The sequence below is a fragment of the Benincasa hispida genome, chromosome 6 (genome assembly GCF_027475165.1).
Source record: "Benincasa hispida cultivar pf3 chromosome 6, pf3_genome.v1.1, whole genome shotgun sequence".
Classification (NCBI taxonomy): Eukaryota; Viridiplantae; Streptophyta; class Magnoliopsida; order Cucurbitales; family Cucurbitaceae; genus Benincasa; species Benincasa hispida.
Window position 1 is genome coordinate 50,114,536 of NC_143483.1, and position 19,720 is coordinate 50,134,255.

At 35.3% G+C, this 19,720-nt stretch overlaps 2 protein-coding genes across 3 annotated transcripts; both read left to right on the plus strand.

Moving 5' to 3' along the window:
* The first annotated feature begins 491 nt into the window (after positions 1-491).
* On the plus strand, positions 492-7,236 carry GGT4 (gamma-glutamyl transpeptidase 4). Of its 2 annotated transcripts, none has more exons than XM_039034491.2 (9): positions 492-809; positions 900-1,029; positions 3,872-3,994; positions 4,341-4,678; positions 4,851-5,369; positions 5,474-5,709; positions 5,914-6,178; positions 6,452-6,589; positions 6,667-7,236. In XM_039034491.2, the coding sequence occupies exons 3-9, from the start codon at positions 3,901-3,903 to the stop codon at positions 6,940-6,942; spliced, it is 1,866 nt and encodes a 621-aa protein (XP_038890419.1). In that variant the 5' UTR covers positions 492-809; positions 900-1,029; positions 3,872-3,900; the 3' UTR covers positions 6,943-7,236. The 2 variants fall into 2 exon arrangements, with proteins under 2 accessions (XP_038890419.1, XP_038890420.1); XM_039034492.2 differs by having other exon boundaries at positions 6,734-7,236.
* Positions 7,237-13,435: 6,199 nt separating this feature from the next.
* LOC120079918 (mitochondrial-processing peptidase subunit alpha-like) lies at positions 13,436-18,277 on the plus strand. The gene is made up of 13 exons (XM_039034374.2): positions 13,436-13,635; positions 14,776-15,012; positions 15,114-15,410; positions 15,510-15,677; positions 15,771-15,935; positions 16,017-16,103; positions 16,249-16,315; positions 16,516-16,613; positions 16,748-16,820; positions 16,909-16,979; positions 17,133-17,182; positions 17,627-17,739; positions 17,859-18,277. The coding sequence occupies exons 1-13, from the start codon at positions 13,597-13,599 to the stop codon at positions 17,909-17,911; spliced, it is 1,518 nt and encodes a 505-aa protein (XP_038890302.1). The 5' UTR covers positions 13,436-13,596; the 3' UTR covers positions 17,912-18,277.
* The last annotated feature ends 1,443 nt before the right edge of the window (positions 18,278-19,720 follow it).

Here is a 19,720-nt window from a genome sequence, read left to right on the forward strand (position 1 = left end):
AGAGTAAAATTGCAATATTTTAAAACATATGGACTAAATTAAAACCAAACTCAAAATCTATTGAATAAGTAATATTTTTGAAATCTAGATATCAAATAGAAACTAGATTCAAAACTTAGGGATCAATGGATATCACTTTTAGAACTAATAATTAACTATATATAGCAGGATCTTTAAAAAATTATAAATATAGTATAACCTATCGTACTCTATTGTTAATAACGTCTTATTATTAATATGATCCATCACTGATAAACTCTCAGAATAGATCTCAATTTTGTTATATATGCAATATTTTTTATATTGCACTATATCGACTAATATTCTAAATCTAATTGGTATATATGCAACTGTGAAAATATATATTTTCCAAAAATAAAATTAAAATGGATGGGCTGCGATGCGAGAGTAGACGAAGAGTTGGGGAAAAAAAGAACAGTGCGTCCAACTGTCATTTTATAATTGTTCCAACGTGACCAAAGTGTAATAATAATGAAAGAATTAATTTTCGAAAACTATTTTTTTTTAAAACCATAAAAAGTGATTTCAAATATTTAAATTACGCTCCCAACTAAGCAATCAGAAGCTGAAATGAAGTTGGTCTCGCAAGTCGCAATATGGAGCTTTTGAACCAAACGAATCCCGTACCTTATCGCTAAAACTTCAGCTAGAGAAGAATCAAAAGAAATATCCTTAGGATTTACAGCCTCCGCCTTCAAAATTCCGACGGAATCGCGAAGAACAGCAGTTACCTCAGCTGAAGAACGGCCCCCCTTTCTTTCACCGTCGAATCGAAGTAGTTGGTTAAGGTAAGCCATGAATTGTTATTAGTGTGTTATAATCGGATCAAATTTCCCGACAAGTCAACCACAACTAACTCAATTTTATTTTGATTACAGCCTGAATTTGGAGTGAAATTTTCTCCAATCACCGGATTATCCCACAACTTCCGAACAATCTTAGCGCTTCCAGATTTAAACAGAATGTGATTACAAGATTCAGAAGCAGCGGAGCAAACAGGAGAAAAGGGTATCACCTCCAGAACTCTCTTTTGCAAATTACTTCTTGTAGGATGAGAATTGTTAATCGCTTTCATAGAAAATGCTTTCACCCATCATTTTAAGCTTTTGAGTCAATTTGAATTTCTATATATTTCAAGTGCACAAGTGATTGTTTAAAGAATGGATGACTTCTTTAGAGTATTTGTTTAAAGAAACCACTTGTATCCGCTCTATAATCACCCTTCTTATCATAGTGCCATATCAATCGGTCCTCCTCCAAACCGGAATTCCCCTTATTAGATTATTTTCCCTATAACTTCCAGGATACTACTCAAAAAAGGGCTCTATTAGTGCTCACACTGGGAGAACAGAGCATAAAATTCATTATAGCATCAAGTTTTGGGGAGATACTCTCAATTACAGCCTCAATATCTTGTGTTATAAGAAGCTTTATCATTGAAGGATAGTTAGTTAATTAGTTGTTTGTTATGAATTGTTTATTGTTTTAAATTTGTTAGTTTTGTTTGTAATTCTGTTATGAAAACAGAACCTGTACTCTCTTTTTCCTCTAAATAAACCCTCCCCTCCCCTCAATTGAGGTAGAGAATCATTTTCATTCAATTGAGACTTTTGGTAGTACACCAATATCATCAGACCTTGGGCAAGAAGAAGCAAAAGTATTCTGGAAATAGTCAATAAAAATTCTTTCCAAGATGACAGGGTCCTCAAACTACTGACCATTCGCGTATGTGATCCCTTTGATCTCATACTGTTTCCTCGAGATGCCTTTTTATGATACCATTCGAGTGTCTGTCGGGAGCTAAACTCAAGGCTATGAATTCGATCAAAATCCACCTGAGGGAAACAATTATACGCATCATTAAAAGCCTATTTGCACTTTAAAAGATTCTCCCTTCCTTCACTAAACAACAATCCTCCTCAAGGATTCAACTCCTTGGCACACAACTTCAGATTTCTGTCCAAACAAATAGGCTCATCAATACCATTCCACTTCCCAGTAGAAACAATAATGTTCCTGCAATCAGTTTCTTCAAATTTAAAAGGTCTGGCAATTCTCTTCGAAACCAGAAAATTATTGACACCAAGAGATAGTTCAATAGGTCTGTGATTAAAGAAATGCCAGTCCAAATGACACACTTCCATCCTCTCAAACAGCTGGTTGAACAAGTCATTACACAAAAATCTATCCAATCTTTTCCAGATATGAACTCCCGTTCTATTCCCATCCCAGGTAAAAAAATTGGACCTTTAAACCCCAGATCTTGAAAATTACAATCATCCATTACATCTCTAAAGTTTTACAGCATCAACCTATTCTTCCTTGGGCTCCCGAACTTCTCATTACCCCAAAGAATTTTATTTAGATCCCCTCCCACCAGTCATGGAGAATCTTCTACAATATAAAGTCTTCGCAAATGCTCCAAGTAAGGTGCTTAACCATAGATCCCCACTCAACCCTGGAATCCACATGATTTTTGGAGAAAGAATGAACTTCCACCGTTACATTATCTTTCCATAACAAACATAAAGCACCCTTGGCTCCTTGACTTCTAACTGAAAAGCAACCAGCAAAATTACCCATGACCTTGATCTGATTAGTGACTTCCACACTGCATTTTGTCTCTGAGAGAAACATAATACTGGAATTCTTAGAACAGACCAAATCACAGCTTTGAATGCTCTAAGGCTACCCAAACCCCGAGTATTCCAATAAGGGAGATTCATGGACTTCGGCAGGGCTGAAAATCAGCCTCTGCCTCTAAGATAACAGAATCTTCAATATTCTTAAAGTCATTTTCCTCCACTCGAGCCTTTTTAACAGCCATCAAGTCATCCCCACAATCCAACCACCTCTTCCCAATATCAACACTTTTCTGAGGAGAATGAATCAAAGGCCCCAATCTTGCTCGTCTTTTCCAGTTTTTACGCTTCTTAACATAGGACTCTATGGCTTCCTTCTCACCTCCCAGATCTTCTTGAATTTCAAGATCAATCAAGTTCACCTTCTCATCTTCGGTTTGCCGCCACTTTATCCAATCATCTATATAAACTCAGTCAAATCCATCCAAACAAACTTTGAAGACAGCAAACAAAAAAACTAGGCATCCCAATCTTTTGACCCAACCTCAATGAAACGAGGAATCTTGGAGAAATCTTGAAAATTATCACCCACAAATAAAATTGGATTAAAACAATTTTATTCATTATGTTTTAGTTTACTCATGTAATTGTAATGACAACATATATTTTTGTCAACGCCTAGCTTAATGTAACTATAATCTTCTTACCAAAATTTGTTATATAAAAAATTGAAAATACATATTTTTACCTTTTCATCTTCTTGGATTTAAATTAGCTCATAAGAAGGTTAAAAATGTTGATCGTTCAACTTTACGAAAATGTCGATGTAAATATCAATAAAATGTCGATCTCGATAGATATTTCTGAAGAAATTCAAAAAGTTATTTAAATTAATAAAGAAACATTTTATGTTTTTTAAGCAAGTTAAAATATTTATTATTTATATTATATTCACATCAACGACATTTTGCAGTTGTTGTTGTTCTTTTTTTTAATGATTATAATAGAAATATCAATTATCACCAGTTATATTAATGTTGAATCCATATAGATGTGAAAATTTGATTTAAATGTCAATAAAAATTTAATACCGTGCTATTGACAAAATTAGATATTGGAATCCGTAGAACTCAAAAAAGAACAAGGAAAAAGAAGAAATAAATAAGATCATTGGTGTATTATCTAATATGTAACTTGCCTTGTGCTTTGTTAATTAAGAATTCGAAGCAATTTGATATAAAATCTACGATTCATCGATAATTTTTCAGTATCAATCGAGAGTATCTGTGGATAAACTATGGAATCTCCATTACTGCGCCATCGTGAATCAGTGGACAGGTGGTGTTGTAGAGGAGTGATTTTCATTCCCCTCGGAATACTTGCCCTCACAGGTAGTTTAGCTAATCTTCACATTCATTTATATATTTTTCTTAACTTTCGGGTTTCTCACAAATCAATGGCCAGAGAATTCTCATTTGAGGGTAATTGTTCTAACCAATTAATGATTTCAGGTCTTATTGTGGATATTTCAGAATTCTTTTGTTTTATGATAAAATTTTTACTTTGTTTTAGTTCTTCATTTGAATGATTTCGGGAGTTGACTGGAACTATGTTTTGATTTGGAAACTTGTTTTTTTTTTTTTTTTTTAATTATTTATGTCAAATTTGACCGGAAGATGAGGTTATCTACCTGAACATTTGTGACTGATTTGAACTTGTTTAATTTCCATTTTGTAGTTGTTGGTCATATCCTTGGAGGTTCCATAAATGGTTCAGTATTTAATGAGGAAAACAAGCACTCTGATGGGATACATATCAATAATTCTGAAACTGTTGAGTCAGAGAAGGGAGTTGTTGCTGCTGATGATGGCCGTTGCTCTGAGATTGGAGCGTCGATGCTTAGGCAGGGAGGGCATGCTGTTGATGCTGCAGTTGCAACTGCATTGTGCCTTGGTGTGGTGTGTTCGATGTGGAGCGGGATAGGAGGCGGAGGTTTTATGGTCGTGCGATCTGCCTCAACTTTGCAAACCATAGCTATTGATTTTCGGGAGACTGCACCCTTGGCTGCATCTCAGGTTCAAAATCTCTCTCTTTTGGTAAAACAGATGGATGTCTTTTGGTCTGCTACACTTTTGGTTCAAGTAGTCAAAAGTAGTACTGTGTGTAAAAGCTGAAGGTGCAGGGCTTTGTTCAACGAAAAAAAGGAGAGTAAAAGGTTGTAAGATGCTTCTCTTTGTCAATGTGCAGGATATGTATGAATCCAATGTGACAGCCAAAGATATTGGGCCACTATCAATTGCAGTCCCTGGAGAGATAGCTGGCCTTCATGAAGCTTGGCTAAGATATGGTCGTTTGGCTTGGAGGTCCTTATTTGAACCTGCTATAAAGCTTGCCAAGGATGGATTTATGATTTCTCCTTATTTAGGAAAGTCCTTAGTTTCCTCTGCCAAGATGATCCTACATGATCCTGGGTTGAGACAAGTTTTTGCACCAAATGGTGACATATTACAAGTAGGCGACACTTGCTACAATGTCGAACTAGGCAAGAGTTTAGAGGCCGTGGCAAATCAAGGGCCACAAGCCTTCTATAATGGAGTCGTCGGAGAGAAGTTAGTGAAGGATGTGAGAGCAGTTGGTGGCATTTTATCCATGGAGGATTTAAGGAACTACACAGTTGAAATAACAGAAGCAATGACCACTGAGACGATGGGCTACACAGTGCATGGCATGCCACCTCCTTCAAGTGGAACAGTTGGACTTGCAATGGTTTTGTCCTTTCTTTACCTCCCTAGTGTGTTTGGATTGAATGTCCTTTCTGAGTGATAATGATTTTCAGAATCTATTCTTGAATGTTCTATCTTGGGAAACAGGTAATGAACATCTTTAAGAGCTATAATGATCCTGATGCCACTAAAGGAAACATTGGCCTGCATCGCCTAATCGAAGCATTGAAGCACATGTATGCTGAACGAATGAACTTGGGCGATCCTCGGTTTTCCAACATTAACAACGTTGTCTCCAACATGCTCAGCCCATCATTTGCAAAGAAAGTTCAGGAAAAGATAGTTGACAATACTACTTTCCCTCCAGATTACTATCTATATAGGTATAGACGATAGGAAAAACATGCTCGGTCCACATTTTTTGTCTTTTAATTCTTAAAGAATATAGTGTTACATTTGTGAGAATTCCTTCGACTTATAAAAGAGGTTATCGATGTCTTAACTCTATAGTTATGCTCAATGTTAGCTAATTTTACTTCTTGTTGCACACACATTCATGACACAAACTTGTTCGTTTCAATTACTAGGTGGAGTCAGCTAAGAGATCATGGAACCAGTCACTTTTGCATTGTGGATGCAGAGAGAAATGCTGTATCATTGACAACAACTGTAAATGGGCGCTTAGGAGCTGGCATTCTCTCACCCTCTACTGGTATCGTTCTCAATAATGAGATGGGGGATTTTTCTATACCCACTGACATATCTCCAGATAAACTCCCTCCTGCTCCAGCAAATTTTATCCAACCAAACAAGAGGCCCCTCTCTTCCATGACTCCTATTATTGTCACAAAGGTACAACTCTCATTTACATATTTAGTTGGTTGGGATCTTTTTCTTACTCTATTAATCCACATTAAATTTGATTTTGCTATAGATAGATTATATTTATGATATAATACTAATTTTTAATATATATTCTTTAACTCTTAATCTTAATATATATTCTTTTAACTCTTCTCCATCATTTTCTTTTAGTAATACAACTCTTCTTCTCCATATTTGCGGGCTTGATTGGATTTCGATCATTAGTAATTATCCTTGGAAATGTTGTTTGATTATTCATAGGATGACCGGTTGATTGCGGTAATTGGAGGTAGTGGAGGTATGAAGATACTTCCAGCAGTAATTCAGGTTTTCCTTAACTATTTTTCACTGGGATTTCAACCTTTTCCAGCAGTTGAAAGGTCAAGGGTGTATCATCAGGTTTGTTACTCAGTTTTCAGACAATTTTTCATCACAAACCATTGACATTGTAATGTAGCCTTGTTTTATCTCTGCAGTTGATTCCAAATGTAGTTAAATATGAAAATTTGACATGCATAAATGGCGATCACGTCGTATTTTCAGCCAAAGAGAAGCAATTCTTGGAAGATAGGGGTCATCAAGTTGTAGCTATGGATACAGCAGGAGCCATTGTTCAGTTTGTAGTTCAAAACTTCAAAGACGTCGTTGACACAGGTCGAAAAGGTGGAAAGATATCCAATAACCGAAAACATTTTGGTCTTCTTACAGCTGTCTGCGACCCAAGAAAGAACGGAAATCCCGCAGTCGTTTAGGATATGTTGGAAATGACTTTCAAAGTGTTTTGTTAAACATTTCGAAAGTTGTTTTAAATGGGCTCATAGTTTACTAGATGGGAAAGAAAGAAACGTTTTTTTTTTCTTTCTTTGCTCTTTTTGGCATTGATTCCCATCTCCCTTTTCAAGATACGTAGCCTCCTTTTTGGTACATTGACTTAGTTCGACCACGGAAATGTTTCTAGTTCACACAATAATAGAAGCATTGGGGTGTTCTTAAGTTGGGCATAACTCTCTCTTGTTGGCTGAATGAATGATCAGTTTTCTTGAGTTTTTAAGAGCGCCATTAATATAGTTTAAATGTATGGTTTGTTATTCTATTACTCGAAGGAGGGTAGTTTTGTCTTTTCCACTTTTGTATTTAAGGGAGAGAGATTATCGCAAGTAATCAAGGTCCTAATCATTTGGTTTTTTTTGTTTTGATTATTAAATCTATAGACATTATCTTTACTCTCAAATTTCTTTTTTAGCTATCTTCTTTTTACCAATGTTTTAAAAAACTAAGTCAAATTTTGAAAACTAAAAAAATAGCTTTTAAAAATTTGACTAAGAATTTGATTAAGAATTTAATCATTGTATTTGACAAAGATGCAAGTTATCAAATGGGACCTAAATTTTTAACCTTCTGTATAACTTATTATATAACAAAATGTATATCCCTAAGCCTTAAACCTTAATCAGTCATCAACAGGGAAATGGGGGTCGAAAGAATGTTTGAATATTTTCTAAATGCAATAAAAGCTAATATGACAATCTTAGAGTCGTTACCTTTTTCTTGTGCAAACAAAAGAAGGTAAAAAGGTTTTTTAAAATTGCTTTTTCGGAATTCTTTTCCATGCATGCCACTTATCTTTTCAGTTTGGAAATAAGATGAAGAATTTTGTATTAAGATATATTGATTTCATTTGATGGTTCCCTCAAAATCTTAGTTTTAAAAAAATCAAATATTTGATCTTGAAGTTGATAGTACAAATCATATGACTATGTTCATTTTGACGAATTTTTCTGTCTTCTTCTCTTAATCTTTTCCATAATTCACATATTTATTCTAACCCAAGTCGAATGTTCTCTTATAGCACACAAAAATTCAATTTTTAATTTATTACTTGGTAATATTAAGTATATTGGATGTATGATGAAAATATTAGACATAAAATTAAAAGTTCAAGACTTATGAGATGATCAAAATGAGCATAGCTCAAGTGGTATCAAATATGTACTATCAACCTCAAAATCAAAAAATTGATCCCCACCCCACATATTGTTAAAAAAAAAAAACTTATAAAATGTCTCTAATGTTTAGGAACTTCAAGTAACTAAAGAATTACTAAGTTATAATATATATATATATATATATATATATTGGACTTATGCATCCATCTAAAAAATACCCGTGTTCTTTAAAAAAGTTGCAAAATTACTTTGAACTTTTTGAAAGATATTAATCTCAAATAAAGCTCAACAGCTAGTTTTCTTTACAACAGATTTCATAACAGACTTGTAAACACATATATAATTGTTACATTCATTTTGTTTCGTTTTTACATTCAGTCTACTAAAAATTCTGTAAGAAAGAAAAATTATCTCCGAACAATAACTTCAATAAAATCATCTACCTTTCCCGTGGACGTAGGCTACAAATTAAGCCAAACCACGTACATGCTTTTATTCCTCTTTCTCTTCTTCAGTTTGCATGCGTGATTTGATCCTTCATTCTCTGCAAATACACGCAAGAACACAGAAGCAAGGTTGAGAGGGTTAGAGAGATTTTTTGAAACTCAGATGAAAAGAGAGAGAAGAAATTTGTTTACCAAATGAATTTTTGGTCGACTTCAAACAATTCCCATTGATCGTTGATAGTGGAGTTATCCACGTGTTGTTGAGGCAGCTGAGAGGCGTGGCTCTCTGAGAGCCTTTCATTTTACCAAACCTCTCTTCTTCGAGTTGATATCCTCTCTTCGTGAGCCTGAAATCAAAAGAAAAACCCAACACTTTTTATAAATATTTCAAAACTACTCATGGCGTAAAGATTCATTAGAATGTTATGTGAAAACTGGATTCAAATGACTTCAAACAAATATTGAGATTCGATCATAATCACACCATTCTAAGTGGTTGCGACACTCAGGTTTCAATTTTTATCCAAAATTTTAACGTATTTATGGGGATAATTTTGAAATATTTATAAATGGCGAATGGTAAATATTACAAAATACCTTTTTAGTTTTTAGTTTTTTAGTATAGTTTCTATTTAGTCCCTATATTTCAAAATCTAACACTTTTGTCGTTGACATTTCAATAATCTCAATTTTAGTCCTTGAGATAAAAAAAACCCTTAGTCACTTAATGGAAGGTTGACTAAGATGATGACTAGACTAATATTAAACCAAAATAGATAGATGATGTGACTATCTTAACATCGATAAGGTAAAAAGTTTTTCATCTTAAAGGGGAAAAAAAAGAAAAGAAACTCAATAGACACTTGAAACCAACATAGGAAGAGGTGAAGTTTGATCTTGGAATCAAATATTTTATTTTTATAAAGGAAGGAAGAGGAAATGCCGAACTTGAGAAAGAAACTTCATCTCTAGTTTTCTTTTTCGATTTTTAAGAGAAGGAAGAAAGGGTTTTTTTTTTTTTTTTTTTGTGGGGATCAAACGACGAACGAGAGTCTTTTAGTTGTTTATTTTCAAAAGCATTACATTAATTTCCTCCTTTTAACTTTCCTTTCAAAATTGTTTTGGTGTTTAGATTAAAGGGATATTGTTTATTTGGTTGGCCATGTAAAAAAACTACACTAACTATGAAATTCTATTTTTCTTTTAAACAATTTTCTAAAACAATGTTGAGTTAAGACAGTGGTGAAAGAATAAGAAGGCAGCGAAGAATCCAACGGCTAGATGATGAAAAGAGGGAGATAATTCTTCTTCCCTTTCCTTTTCTATTTCAATATTGGTTTTCCCTTTTCTTAGTATATTTTGTACATTGAATATTTTCTATATATATATATACAAATGTGTATATGGTAAAAGACAAAAGAATGAAAACAAATTTATAAACCAAATATGTCCTTTTGCAGGTGTATGAGGTCGTTGTACTGGAATTGGTTAGGGAGAGAGAAGGCCCACAGTGGCAATGACATCAGCTCCCATGTGGCTCTTTGTCACCTGCTGATGAGGCTGATGATTATTTTTCCATCATCAGTGAGGCAGCAGTAGCCTTTGTGTATTGGTGAGGGACCAAAGTAGACACATTTGCTGCTATGGAAGGCAAATTTGTAAGTCTGATATGGTCTGAAATGAGGATAACACGCACAACCAAAGACCCTGATAGAAGACAGGTCCAATTTGATGCCAAGTAAGGCTTCTAGTGGGCTGATGCCCTGAAGAATAGGAGAAGGAAATGAGTTAATAAGTAGGACAACAGTTTGAAAGGCATACCACACAGATGCAGGGGCATCTTGGCTTGCGCTAAAAGTGTCAAGCCCGTTTCAACAATGTGCTGGTGTTTACGCTCAGCACGGCCATTCTGAGCTGATGTATATGGGCAGGAAACTCTTATCTGAATTCCCAACTGATTGCACATGTGAGTAACGACTTTGTACTCACCCCCTCCATCCATTTGTAAGGTGCGAAATTTTTGGTTAAACTGAGTACAAACAAGAGCCTAAAAGCTTTGGAAGGCAGCAGCAGTGTCGCTTTTCTGTTTTAAGGGATATAACCAAGTGAATCTGTTGAAGTCATCTACAAATACTACATAATATCTGTAACCATCAGCTGATGGCATTGGGGCCGGCCCCTAAAGGTCAGTGTGAACTAAATCGAAATATTTTGTTGCATGAGATAAAGAGTCAGAAAAGGGTAAGTTATGAGATTTTCCAAATTGAAAGGCTTCACAAAAGTACTTCTCATTATCAGTGATTTTCAAATTACATCCACTAATTAGTTTTGACGAAATTCTAGGGGATGGATAGCCAAGTCGCCTGTAGATAAGTAACTTGGAGATAGTCGTGCTTGTTGCCAATGCAGAGTGATGAGAAGACAGATTGGACCGAGTAGTCAAGCTAGCACCTGAGGACCCTGAGGCAGAGAGTGCATTATTTATCGACTGGTTGATAGTGTCCAATTGGTAGAGTCCATTTTTAAATCGGCCTTTTAGAAGTGCTACCTCCTGATTCCTTGTTCTTAACCACACAGAAATCAGCATGAAATTCAACCACAATGTTATTATCTTTGGCTAGTTTGGACATACTGACTAAAATTTTAGTGATATCAGGCATATAGAGTATATTAAGTAGAGACAGAACACCATTCTTAGTAAGAAGATTTAAATGTCCATAGCGAGATATAGTGAGGGGAGTACTGTTACCAACGATGACTTCATCAGTACCTGTGTAGTTGGAGAAGGAGTGGAGGAAGGTATGATTGTTGGTTAATGAGTTGAAGCACCGCTGTCGACATACCAGTTGGGGTTAGCGACTGTTTCAGGGGAAGCAACAGTAGAGTGTGCGAGTAAGGCAGAGGTGTTTCGTTCTTAGTTTCTGCTTGGTGGGAGTTAGGTAGATTCAACACGAGTGTGTGTCTGTCGAGGATTGTTAAACTCCTTGTTGTACTTGAAGTAGCAGATGTCAGCAGTATGACCAAGTTTTCCGTAAATTTGGCAAGTAGGCCTGGCTGTCGAAGTACTGTTTCATCAGCCACGTCCCCTGTTTCGACCTCCTCTGCCCCTGAAGTTTGAGGGCTGAGTGTTTTCATAAGAATTTCGATAGGCATTTGTTGAAGTGTTAGGATTGTTTTGCACAACATTAACTGAAGGTGAGCTGAGAGAGAGAGAAACATTTACCATTCCAGTGATTCCGGTTTTTATTACAAGCTGATACTCGAGCCTTTTCTCATATGACAGTAAATCAGACTGAAGATCGGACCATCGAGTTGTTCCTTTGCTTTGTACTGCTACTACCACCGGGTTATATTCCTCATCAAGTCCAGACGGTACTTGTGATATAAGGTCAAGTAAAGAGACCGGTGAACCTGCAAGAGCAAGACCATCAATATACCGTTTCATTAAAGTAAGGTACTCACTCATTTTCAATGCTCCTTTGCGGGTCTGTTGGAACATCCTTTTAAGATAATCCGTTTCAGCCCTTAATTGAACTCCAACCAGTTCTTGGACAACTTCCCATAGTTCTTTAGCAGTTTGGTATCCCATTACTTATGTAGCAATCTTCTAATTCATTGAGTTGTAGAGCCATCCTAACAATAGCTGATCGACGGCTATCCAAGCATCATAGTCTGGATTCGGTTGCAACTCAGTATCTGACATTGTAGCAGTAGTTGGATCGGCACTTGAGCTTTCACCGGAGTGCTCACTGGTCTATTTGATGATGAATCGACTAGGACAAGGGTTTTCCCTGGTTAGAAAACCTTCCAATCAATAGTTTCTGAGTATCGGGCAAGCAAGGTTTTGCCAGAGCAGGAAGTTTGACCTATCCATTTTAATGGATGTCACCTGATTAAGTAACTGGTTTAATGGTGGTTCTGTGATGTTGCCATTGTTGACAGCTCTGGGGAAGATAGGTGATGAAGTAGCTGACGTATTCACCATTGTAGGCTATTCTAGTCGTTGGTAGCCGAAGGCTTTGATACCAAGTTAAGACAGTGGTGAAAGAATAAGAAGGTAAAGAAGAATCCGACGGCTAGATGATGAAAAGAGGGAGATAATTCTTCTTCCCTTTCCTTTTCTATTTCAATATTGGTTTTCTCTTTTCTTAGTATATTTTGTACAGTGAATGTTTTCTATATATATATACAAATGTGTATATGGTAAAAGAAAAAATAATGAAAACAAATTTATAAACCAAATCTGTCTATTTGTAGGTGCATGAGGCCATTGTACCGAAATTGGTTAGAGAGAGAAGGTTCACGGTGGCAATGACATCAGCTCCTATGTGGCTCTTTGTCACCTACTGATGAGGCTAATTTGTCATCCTTGTCATGTTGGAGGTAGGATTGAGAACTAATCATAGTATAAATCTTTCCTTTTGTATGACTCTACAAAAATAGCAAAGATTTTGTTTTTCTACCTTATAAAGCACCACCAAACAATAAAATATCTTCTACAAATAACAGTAGGTACATCAAAAAGAAAGAAGTGCTTTTACAAATTCACGGGAAAAATATGTATGTTCTATATAAACTTTGTACAAATTTAAGTTTAAAAAATACTTACTGCCACTAGAGTTGTCTTTTTCTTTATGGGACCTTTACATGATCTGACATTGTGATTCAATGACTCACACCTGCTAAATTATTAGATTAGAGATTAAATAAAAATTAAACTCAAAATCTAAGGTGAGAAAGTATTTTTTTCAAAAGAATTATTTTCAAAACAAAAGGCAAAGTTTATATTTTTATACATATATATATATATATATATTATAATTTAGCTTCGAAGAATTTCGGAATCATAAAAGAGACGTGGCAAAATCTGAGCTTCGACACGTGGCTACATATCTAATCGTACAATAAACCTTTCCTGCTCTGTGCGACTTCCAAGACTTGAGGCATAAAGACTTTTTTGACGCTTAATTGCCAAAAGCGCTTTGAAGACGGAAGAGATCGTTGCTCGATCATCATGTACAGAGCTGCAGCTTCACGAATCACGTCTCTGAAGGTTAGTAAAATTGATCGCCCCCTCCATAAATGCCCTTTTGACCTCTTTGATTTTGATCTCTTATTCACATTTTGTTCCCACTCAAGGCGAACGGTCTGTCGCTTGTGATTGTTTTGGATGATTTGGTTTTCAGTTGTAATTTTCTTTAGATATGGATCTCAATGGAAGTTTTTCTGCCTTGTCGAATTCAATTTTCAATTTACAGTTTGTTTCGTCGAATTATGATTAGAAAGACACCGGATTGGAGGTGGACGTGAGTGTTCGTAATCTCTGTGGTGAAAAATGATGGTGTAGAAGTCATATGATCAGCATATCGAGCTGCTAGGTTATTGAGTGTCAATAATATGATCTATTTGGAATTATTTACACTTGATTGGTAACGATTATATTTTTAAAATTTATGATTGTCTTCTCTTAAGTTTCATACAATTTTTGCATTTTTAAGAAGCACTTCAATTCTTAGTCAATTTTTCTAAACAAATGCAAACTTTTTAATTACCTTTTTTGGTTCAAGGCTTGGTTTTTTAAAATATTGGTAGAAAGTGGATAATAAAAAAAAGTAGCACCCATCTTAGTAGTAAGCCCACCCCAAGATGATTCCTCTCCTATTTTATCTTCCCCTCGTGAATTGACTTGGGTTACAGGTGTGGTTATGGCTATATTGACTGCATCCTTTAGTGTATTTATATTTTTTATTTCATTTTTGAACAATGCATTTTCAAAATATCAAGTGGATGGATAAAAGTTTAAGTAGTGTTTATAAGCTTAATTTTTAAAAAACAAAAACCACGGCCAAATAGTTACGAAACAAGACCTTGGGTTTTGTTTGTTGGTTCATTCTGTATGGCTGGTCGGTTGATAATAGTATATACACCTGTCTTTGTCATTGATTAAGTTAGTGGAAACATAAACTAAAGTTATAATCATCCGAGCACTTTGCATAATATAAGATCTTTGCAAAGATGCATTTGTGATTTTAGTTTCTAAGTCTAACACGATAGAGGGCATCAAATTCAATTCTCCAAGCAACTCAAGTCTTTCAAATTTGACTTCCTTATTTTATATAAACAATCAAAGACATTGCAAATCATATGCTTTGATGGATAATGATGACAATTTTGCTTTCGAACCATTACTCAGGGGCGTGCAAACAATGGGCTATACAGATTTGCAAGCTCTAGTGCTGTTGCCTCAAAGCATAAATCTTCTGGGGGTCTCTTTGGCTGGTTGCTTGGAGACCGTTCTACATTACCTCCACTAGACTTTCCCCTGTTGGATGTAAACCTTCCGCCTCCATTGCCAGATTATGTTGAACCTGGTAAGACCAAGATCACAACTCTGCCAAATGGTGTAAAAGTAGCATCAGAAACATCACCGGTAAGATGGGAAGGCATATGAATATATAATAGTTCTCTGTATTTGTCTTGCTTGTGTTCCTTCTACTAAGGGGAAATCGAACTCTTGTCTGTTCAATGCAGGATCCTGCCGCATCAATAGGTTTATATGTTGATTGTGGTTCAAGTTATGAGACTCCAGAAACTTTTGGTTCTACCCATCTGCTGGAACGTATGGCCTTTAAAAGCACAAGAAATCGAAGTCACTTACGTGTTGTCCGGGAGGTAGAGGCAATTGGTGGCAATGTGCAAGCCTCAGCTGCAAGAGAGCAGATGGGCTACACCTTCAATGCTTTGAAATCATATGTTCCTGAAATGGTGGAGCTGCTTATCGACTGTGTTAGAAATCCTGTTTTTCTTGACTGGGAGGTCAATGAGCAGGTCTCTTAGGATTTCTTTCACTATGAATATCATTAATACCTTGCTCCACAAATTTCCTAATTATTGACTCACTGAGAGATCGAGGTTTGTGTTAAACAGCTTTCAAGGGTAAAAGATGAGATTATTGAAGCTTCCAACAACCCCCATGGGTTACTTCTGGAAGCTATCCACGCGGCTGGTTACTCTGGTGCCTTGGGAAATTCTCTTGTAGCCCCGGAGTCTGCTATAAATAGTTTGAGTGATACAATTTTGGAGAAATTTGTTTCTGTAAGTTGAATGGGTGCTTGTAATATCATGTTTATTCTTATAAATAATTATTTAATTATGTTATTTATTTATTGGTCATGCTTCTTCCTTCAGGAAAATTACACCGCGTCTCGCATAGTACTTGCAGCATCCGGTGTTGAACATGAGGAACTCTTATCTATTGCTGAACCACTTCTATCTGACCTTCCAAGTGTTCCCCATGAGGAGCCAAAATCAGTGTACAATGGGGGTGATTATCGTCATCAAGGTGATTCTGGGGTGTGTATCATCAATATGGAATACTGTGGCATCTAGTCTTCATTTTCAGGCATCATTTGTTAATTGTTCTCTCTCTTTCAGGACGGGATGACACATTTTGCTCTTGCCTTTGAACTCCCAGGTGGCTGGCGTAAGGAGAAAGATGCTATGGCCTTAACTGTTCTTCAGGTTTTAACAATGAATATCTTCTGTTGTTGAGTGGTTTTTATGACACTTTGGTTTAGATCATGCACACGCCCCCTTTAGTTGTTCATTCCATTTTTCACTTTATCACTGTGAAAAGACTAAAACAATAATATATCTCATCTCTTAGATGCTACTGGGAGGTGGAGGGTCCTTCTCAGCTGGTGGACCTGGAAAGGGGATGTACTCTCGGCTGTGTAAGTCCTAAATTTCTTTGACATTGATGGCCATGGATCCAAGATCCTTTTTTTGTTTGTTTGTTTTTGAGTGGGAGGTTTGGAGGGAGGAGATCAGTGTTTTAATTTACCCATACAATCCAATTCAGCCCAACCTTTGTTTACCCATATCGTATGTTCTTAAGCATTAACTTCTATGTATTTATTGATGTGGTGAGCAGATCTTCAGGTCTTAAATGAGTATCCACAGGTCCAATCGATTTCAGCATTCAACAATATTTACAATAATAGTGCCATATTTGGCATCCAAGCAACTACTGTAATGATTCTCTTTAAATCTTCTGTCGTTGTATTGACCAGAGATAGTTAACTTAGCAAAATGCCAAACCTCTATGTTGATCTTGATAATAGAATTCTTATTTATCTCTTTATAAGCATCTACTCTTTTTGTAGGGTTCTAATTTCGTGCCAAAAGCCTTTGATATTGCAGCCAGCGAACTGTTAGCCATTGCAACGCCTGGAAAAGGTCATATATGATGCATTCTATTTTCCAGCATTTCCAGAAGGACCATTATATCTAACTCGATCACTGATAACATTTCCTTTGTTTACAGTTCAACAGGTGCAGCTAGACCGTGCCAAACAGTCAACAAAGTCAGCCGTGCTAATGAATTTGGAATCCAGGGTATGTATCATTATATATCTTTTTTCTCGTTGCCTTAGCATGCTTGGATCTTAGGTTGATGGAAAAGAAAAATAAAATAACATCAAGTTTTTTAAAATGTTAAAATTTTCTAGAATGGTCCACTTATTGTGGTTGTGGAGCTGTATTTTTTAGGTGGTTGCTTCAGAGGACATAGGCCGACAAGTTTTGACTTATGGTGAACGGTATGGTCTGAATCATTTTATTGTACTTGTATCCACTATGACCAGCATTTCTAAATGCTTTCCTCTTGTACTTGGAGGGTGAAATGAAATCTGTTTGAAAGATTTAAGATGTATCAGGATGTGGTTATGCTGTTATTACTCATTAAACATTCTGTCCCATGGGTCAGCTGTTCACATTTATCCAAATGACATATATCATGCCACCATACACTTCATGTTTAGACCGACTAAAGGCAATACAGAATCTGGTCATAGTGAAGAGAGTTTATTTCTTCAGGGCTATTAGAATTTAGAAGTTACAAGTATAATTTGAAGTGATTATCTTCTATTTTTGAGGCAAGCTTTGCAATTACAATAGGGATCTATCTCCAAGGCCACACATACTCATTTTTTAATGATTTGTGTGTTACATCTTAAATATATAATGTATGCCACATTATCCAGGAAACCTGTGGAACATTTCTTGAAAGCTGTGGACGAAGTAACTCTGGAGGATATAGCTTCAATTGCACAAAACCTTCTCTCTTCTCCATTGACAATGGCATCATATGGCGATGGTACTTATCGTGCCCAATATGAACCTCATGATATCTGTTTATGCTTCCTACATCATAAAAGGAGCTGTCTTATTAGCTTTCTCTATATAATTATTTCTTTATATATTGTTGTTCTGCAGTTATTCATGTTCCAAGCTATGATTCTGTCAGCAGCAAGTTTAAGTCCAAGTAACCAATCATTTTTGATGAATCTATTTAGTCCCGCACGGAACATAGAAATTTCTATCCTCAAGCCTTGTACACTTTCTTCTGAGAATAAGAAAAAGCATAAAGATCCAGTTTATCTCAATAATTGGTAAATTTGAGCAACCCCCCTTTTTTGTCAATACCCGATCTCTATTGAACGGTATGTTTTGTTCCTTCTATCTAAAACAGTGAAGTATTTTTCAGTTAATGGTTCCATCTTGATCAAAGTTCATGTTCTGAAAGCAATTTCAGAATGTTTGTATTTTGGAACATTGTAATTTGCAAGGCCTCTCTGAGCAACAATCTGAGTTGATTTTTTTTAATCTTTAATAATAAAGTGCTGCTTGCAACACATGCTCAAGATTTTGTGCATTTTTAATTTACAACAGTTCTTTTGAAGATATTGCAAGAGAGTAAGCTGGGGACCTACTTTGTTAGTTTGAATGGTCAATTTTAGATATGCTTTTAGACACAATTAACTTTAGAGAAATTGCAGCTTTGTGACAGAAGATTTGAGTTTAGTGCATCATTTATTCGTTATATTCAGAGCTTTTCTTCTTTTCCTTTCTTTTCTTTTCTTTTCTTTTTTTAATTTTTCAGTTACTCAGATCTCTACTAAAGGATTGGTTGGATACATACGAGGTATTATTCTCCTAAAGGTACTGTACGAATTGCTTAAATAAATGTATATGTCTTCTAAAAAGATGCTCCAAAATGAGATATAATTCATGCATAATTGAAAGCTTTTAATTATTATTATTATTCTTCATATTCCTTGATTCATTTTCTGCAGTATCAAAACTAATTATTTGATAACTTTGCCTTAATATATTTTTCATAGCCATCATTTTGATCTTAGGTTCTTTACAACTCTCCTTTTGGAACCTTCTCTTTTTCCTATTACATGTGAATGTATAATGTATATTCATGTGTATGTGTATATGTAACTGTGTTGTATAAATATATATAAGTCATATTAAAATTATTAGATTCATATCCCAAGGAGAAAATAGTTAAGAAAGTATATATGCCTGGTGTGAGAAAGCCAATGTTATGTGGGTCCATTTCTTGATTAGTCAATGTCAACCATAAATGGATAATGTGACTAGCCATATATGAATAGGGTATCATCCACTTAGATCTTTAGGGAGAATATATACTATTTTGCTCATTTCTGGTAATCTATTTTTAAAGATATAGTTCTTGGCTTTGATTCATTTATATTTAGTTTAAATTATTGCTCCTTGGTCCCCCCCACATGCGTCAGTTGTCTTTATCCTTATATTTTATGTTATTTTTTTTTTTTTTTTTTTTATTATAGATCTATTAATTTATTTTTTAACTATAGATATCTGATTAGAATGTAACCCAAAAAAAAAAAAAAAATTGATGTGATATTATATCATGGGAAAATTATGTGCACCATCTTGATGTCATTCATAGTTGTATATAGGTACAGGATTGATGCGTGACCATATTAGTTTTGATGTGATGCCTTATTTTATTTATAAAAGTTAAAGAGAAAATGCAACAAAATAAAATTGATGGACTAATTATAGCATCAAAAGAAACAAAGTTGTTCGTATAACAAATTGGTTATTATGTGTTACCCAACACAGGAATAAGGAGAGATTGAAACCTTTTTACGACTTTAGGTTGTATGCTAGTTGTAGCATGCAGGCGCTTTAGCTTTACATTTGTCTTACTTTTTTACCCTTTTTCTTGACAAAAAAGATTTTGTATATTGATTTGTCTTCGCAAACAAAAATCTCTCTTATTAGCAAAGTAGCCTATA

What these genes read in the sequence shown, in the direction of transcription:
- GGT4 (XM_039034491.2), top strand. Translation starts at nt 3,901, where the DNA reads ATGGAATCTCCATTACTGCGCCATCGTGAATCAGTGGACAGGTGGTGT. An exon ending in CGGAATACTTGCCCTCACAG is followed by an intron (nt 3,995 to 4,340) that starts GTAGTTTAGCTA and finishes TCCATTTTGTAG; the next exon opens with TTGTTGGTCATATCCTTGGA. An exon ending in CACCCTTGGCTGCATCTCAG is followed by an intron (nt 4,679 to 4,850) that starts GTTCAAAATCTC and finishes GTCAATGTGCAG; the next exon opens with GATATGTATGAATCCAATGT.
- LOC120079918 (XM_039034374.2), top strand. Translation starts at nt 13,597, where the DNA reads ATGTACAGAGCTGCAGCTTCACGAATCACGTCTCTGAAG. An exon ending in ACTGGGAGGTCAATGAGCAG is followed by an intron (nt 15,411 to 15,509) that starts GTCTCTTAGGAT and finishes TGTGTTAAACAG; the next exon opens with CTTTCAAGGGTAAAAGATGA. An exon ending in GTCATCAAGGTGATTCTGGG is followed by an intron (nt 15,936 to 16,016) that starts GTGTGTATCATC and finishes TCTCTCTTTCAG; the next exon opens with GACGGGATGACACATTTTGC.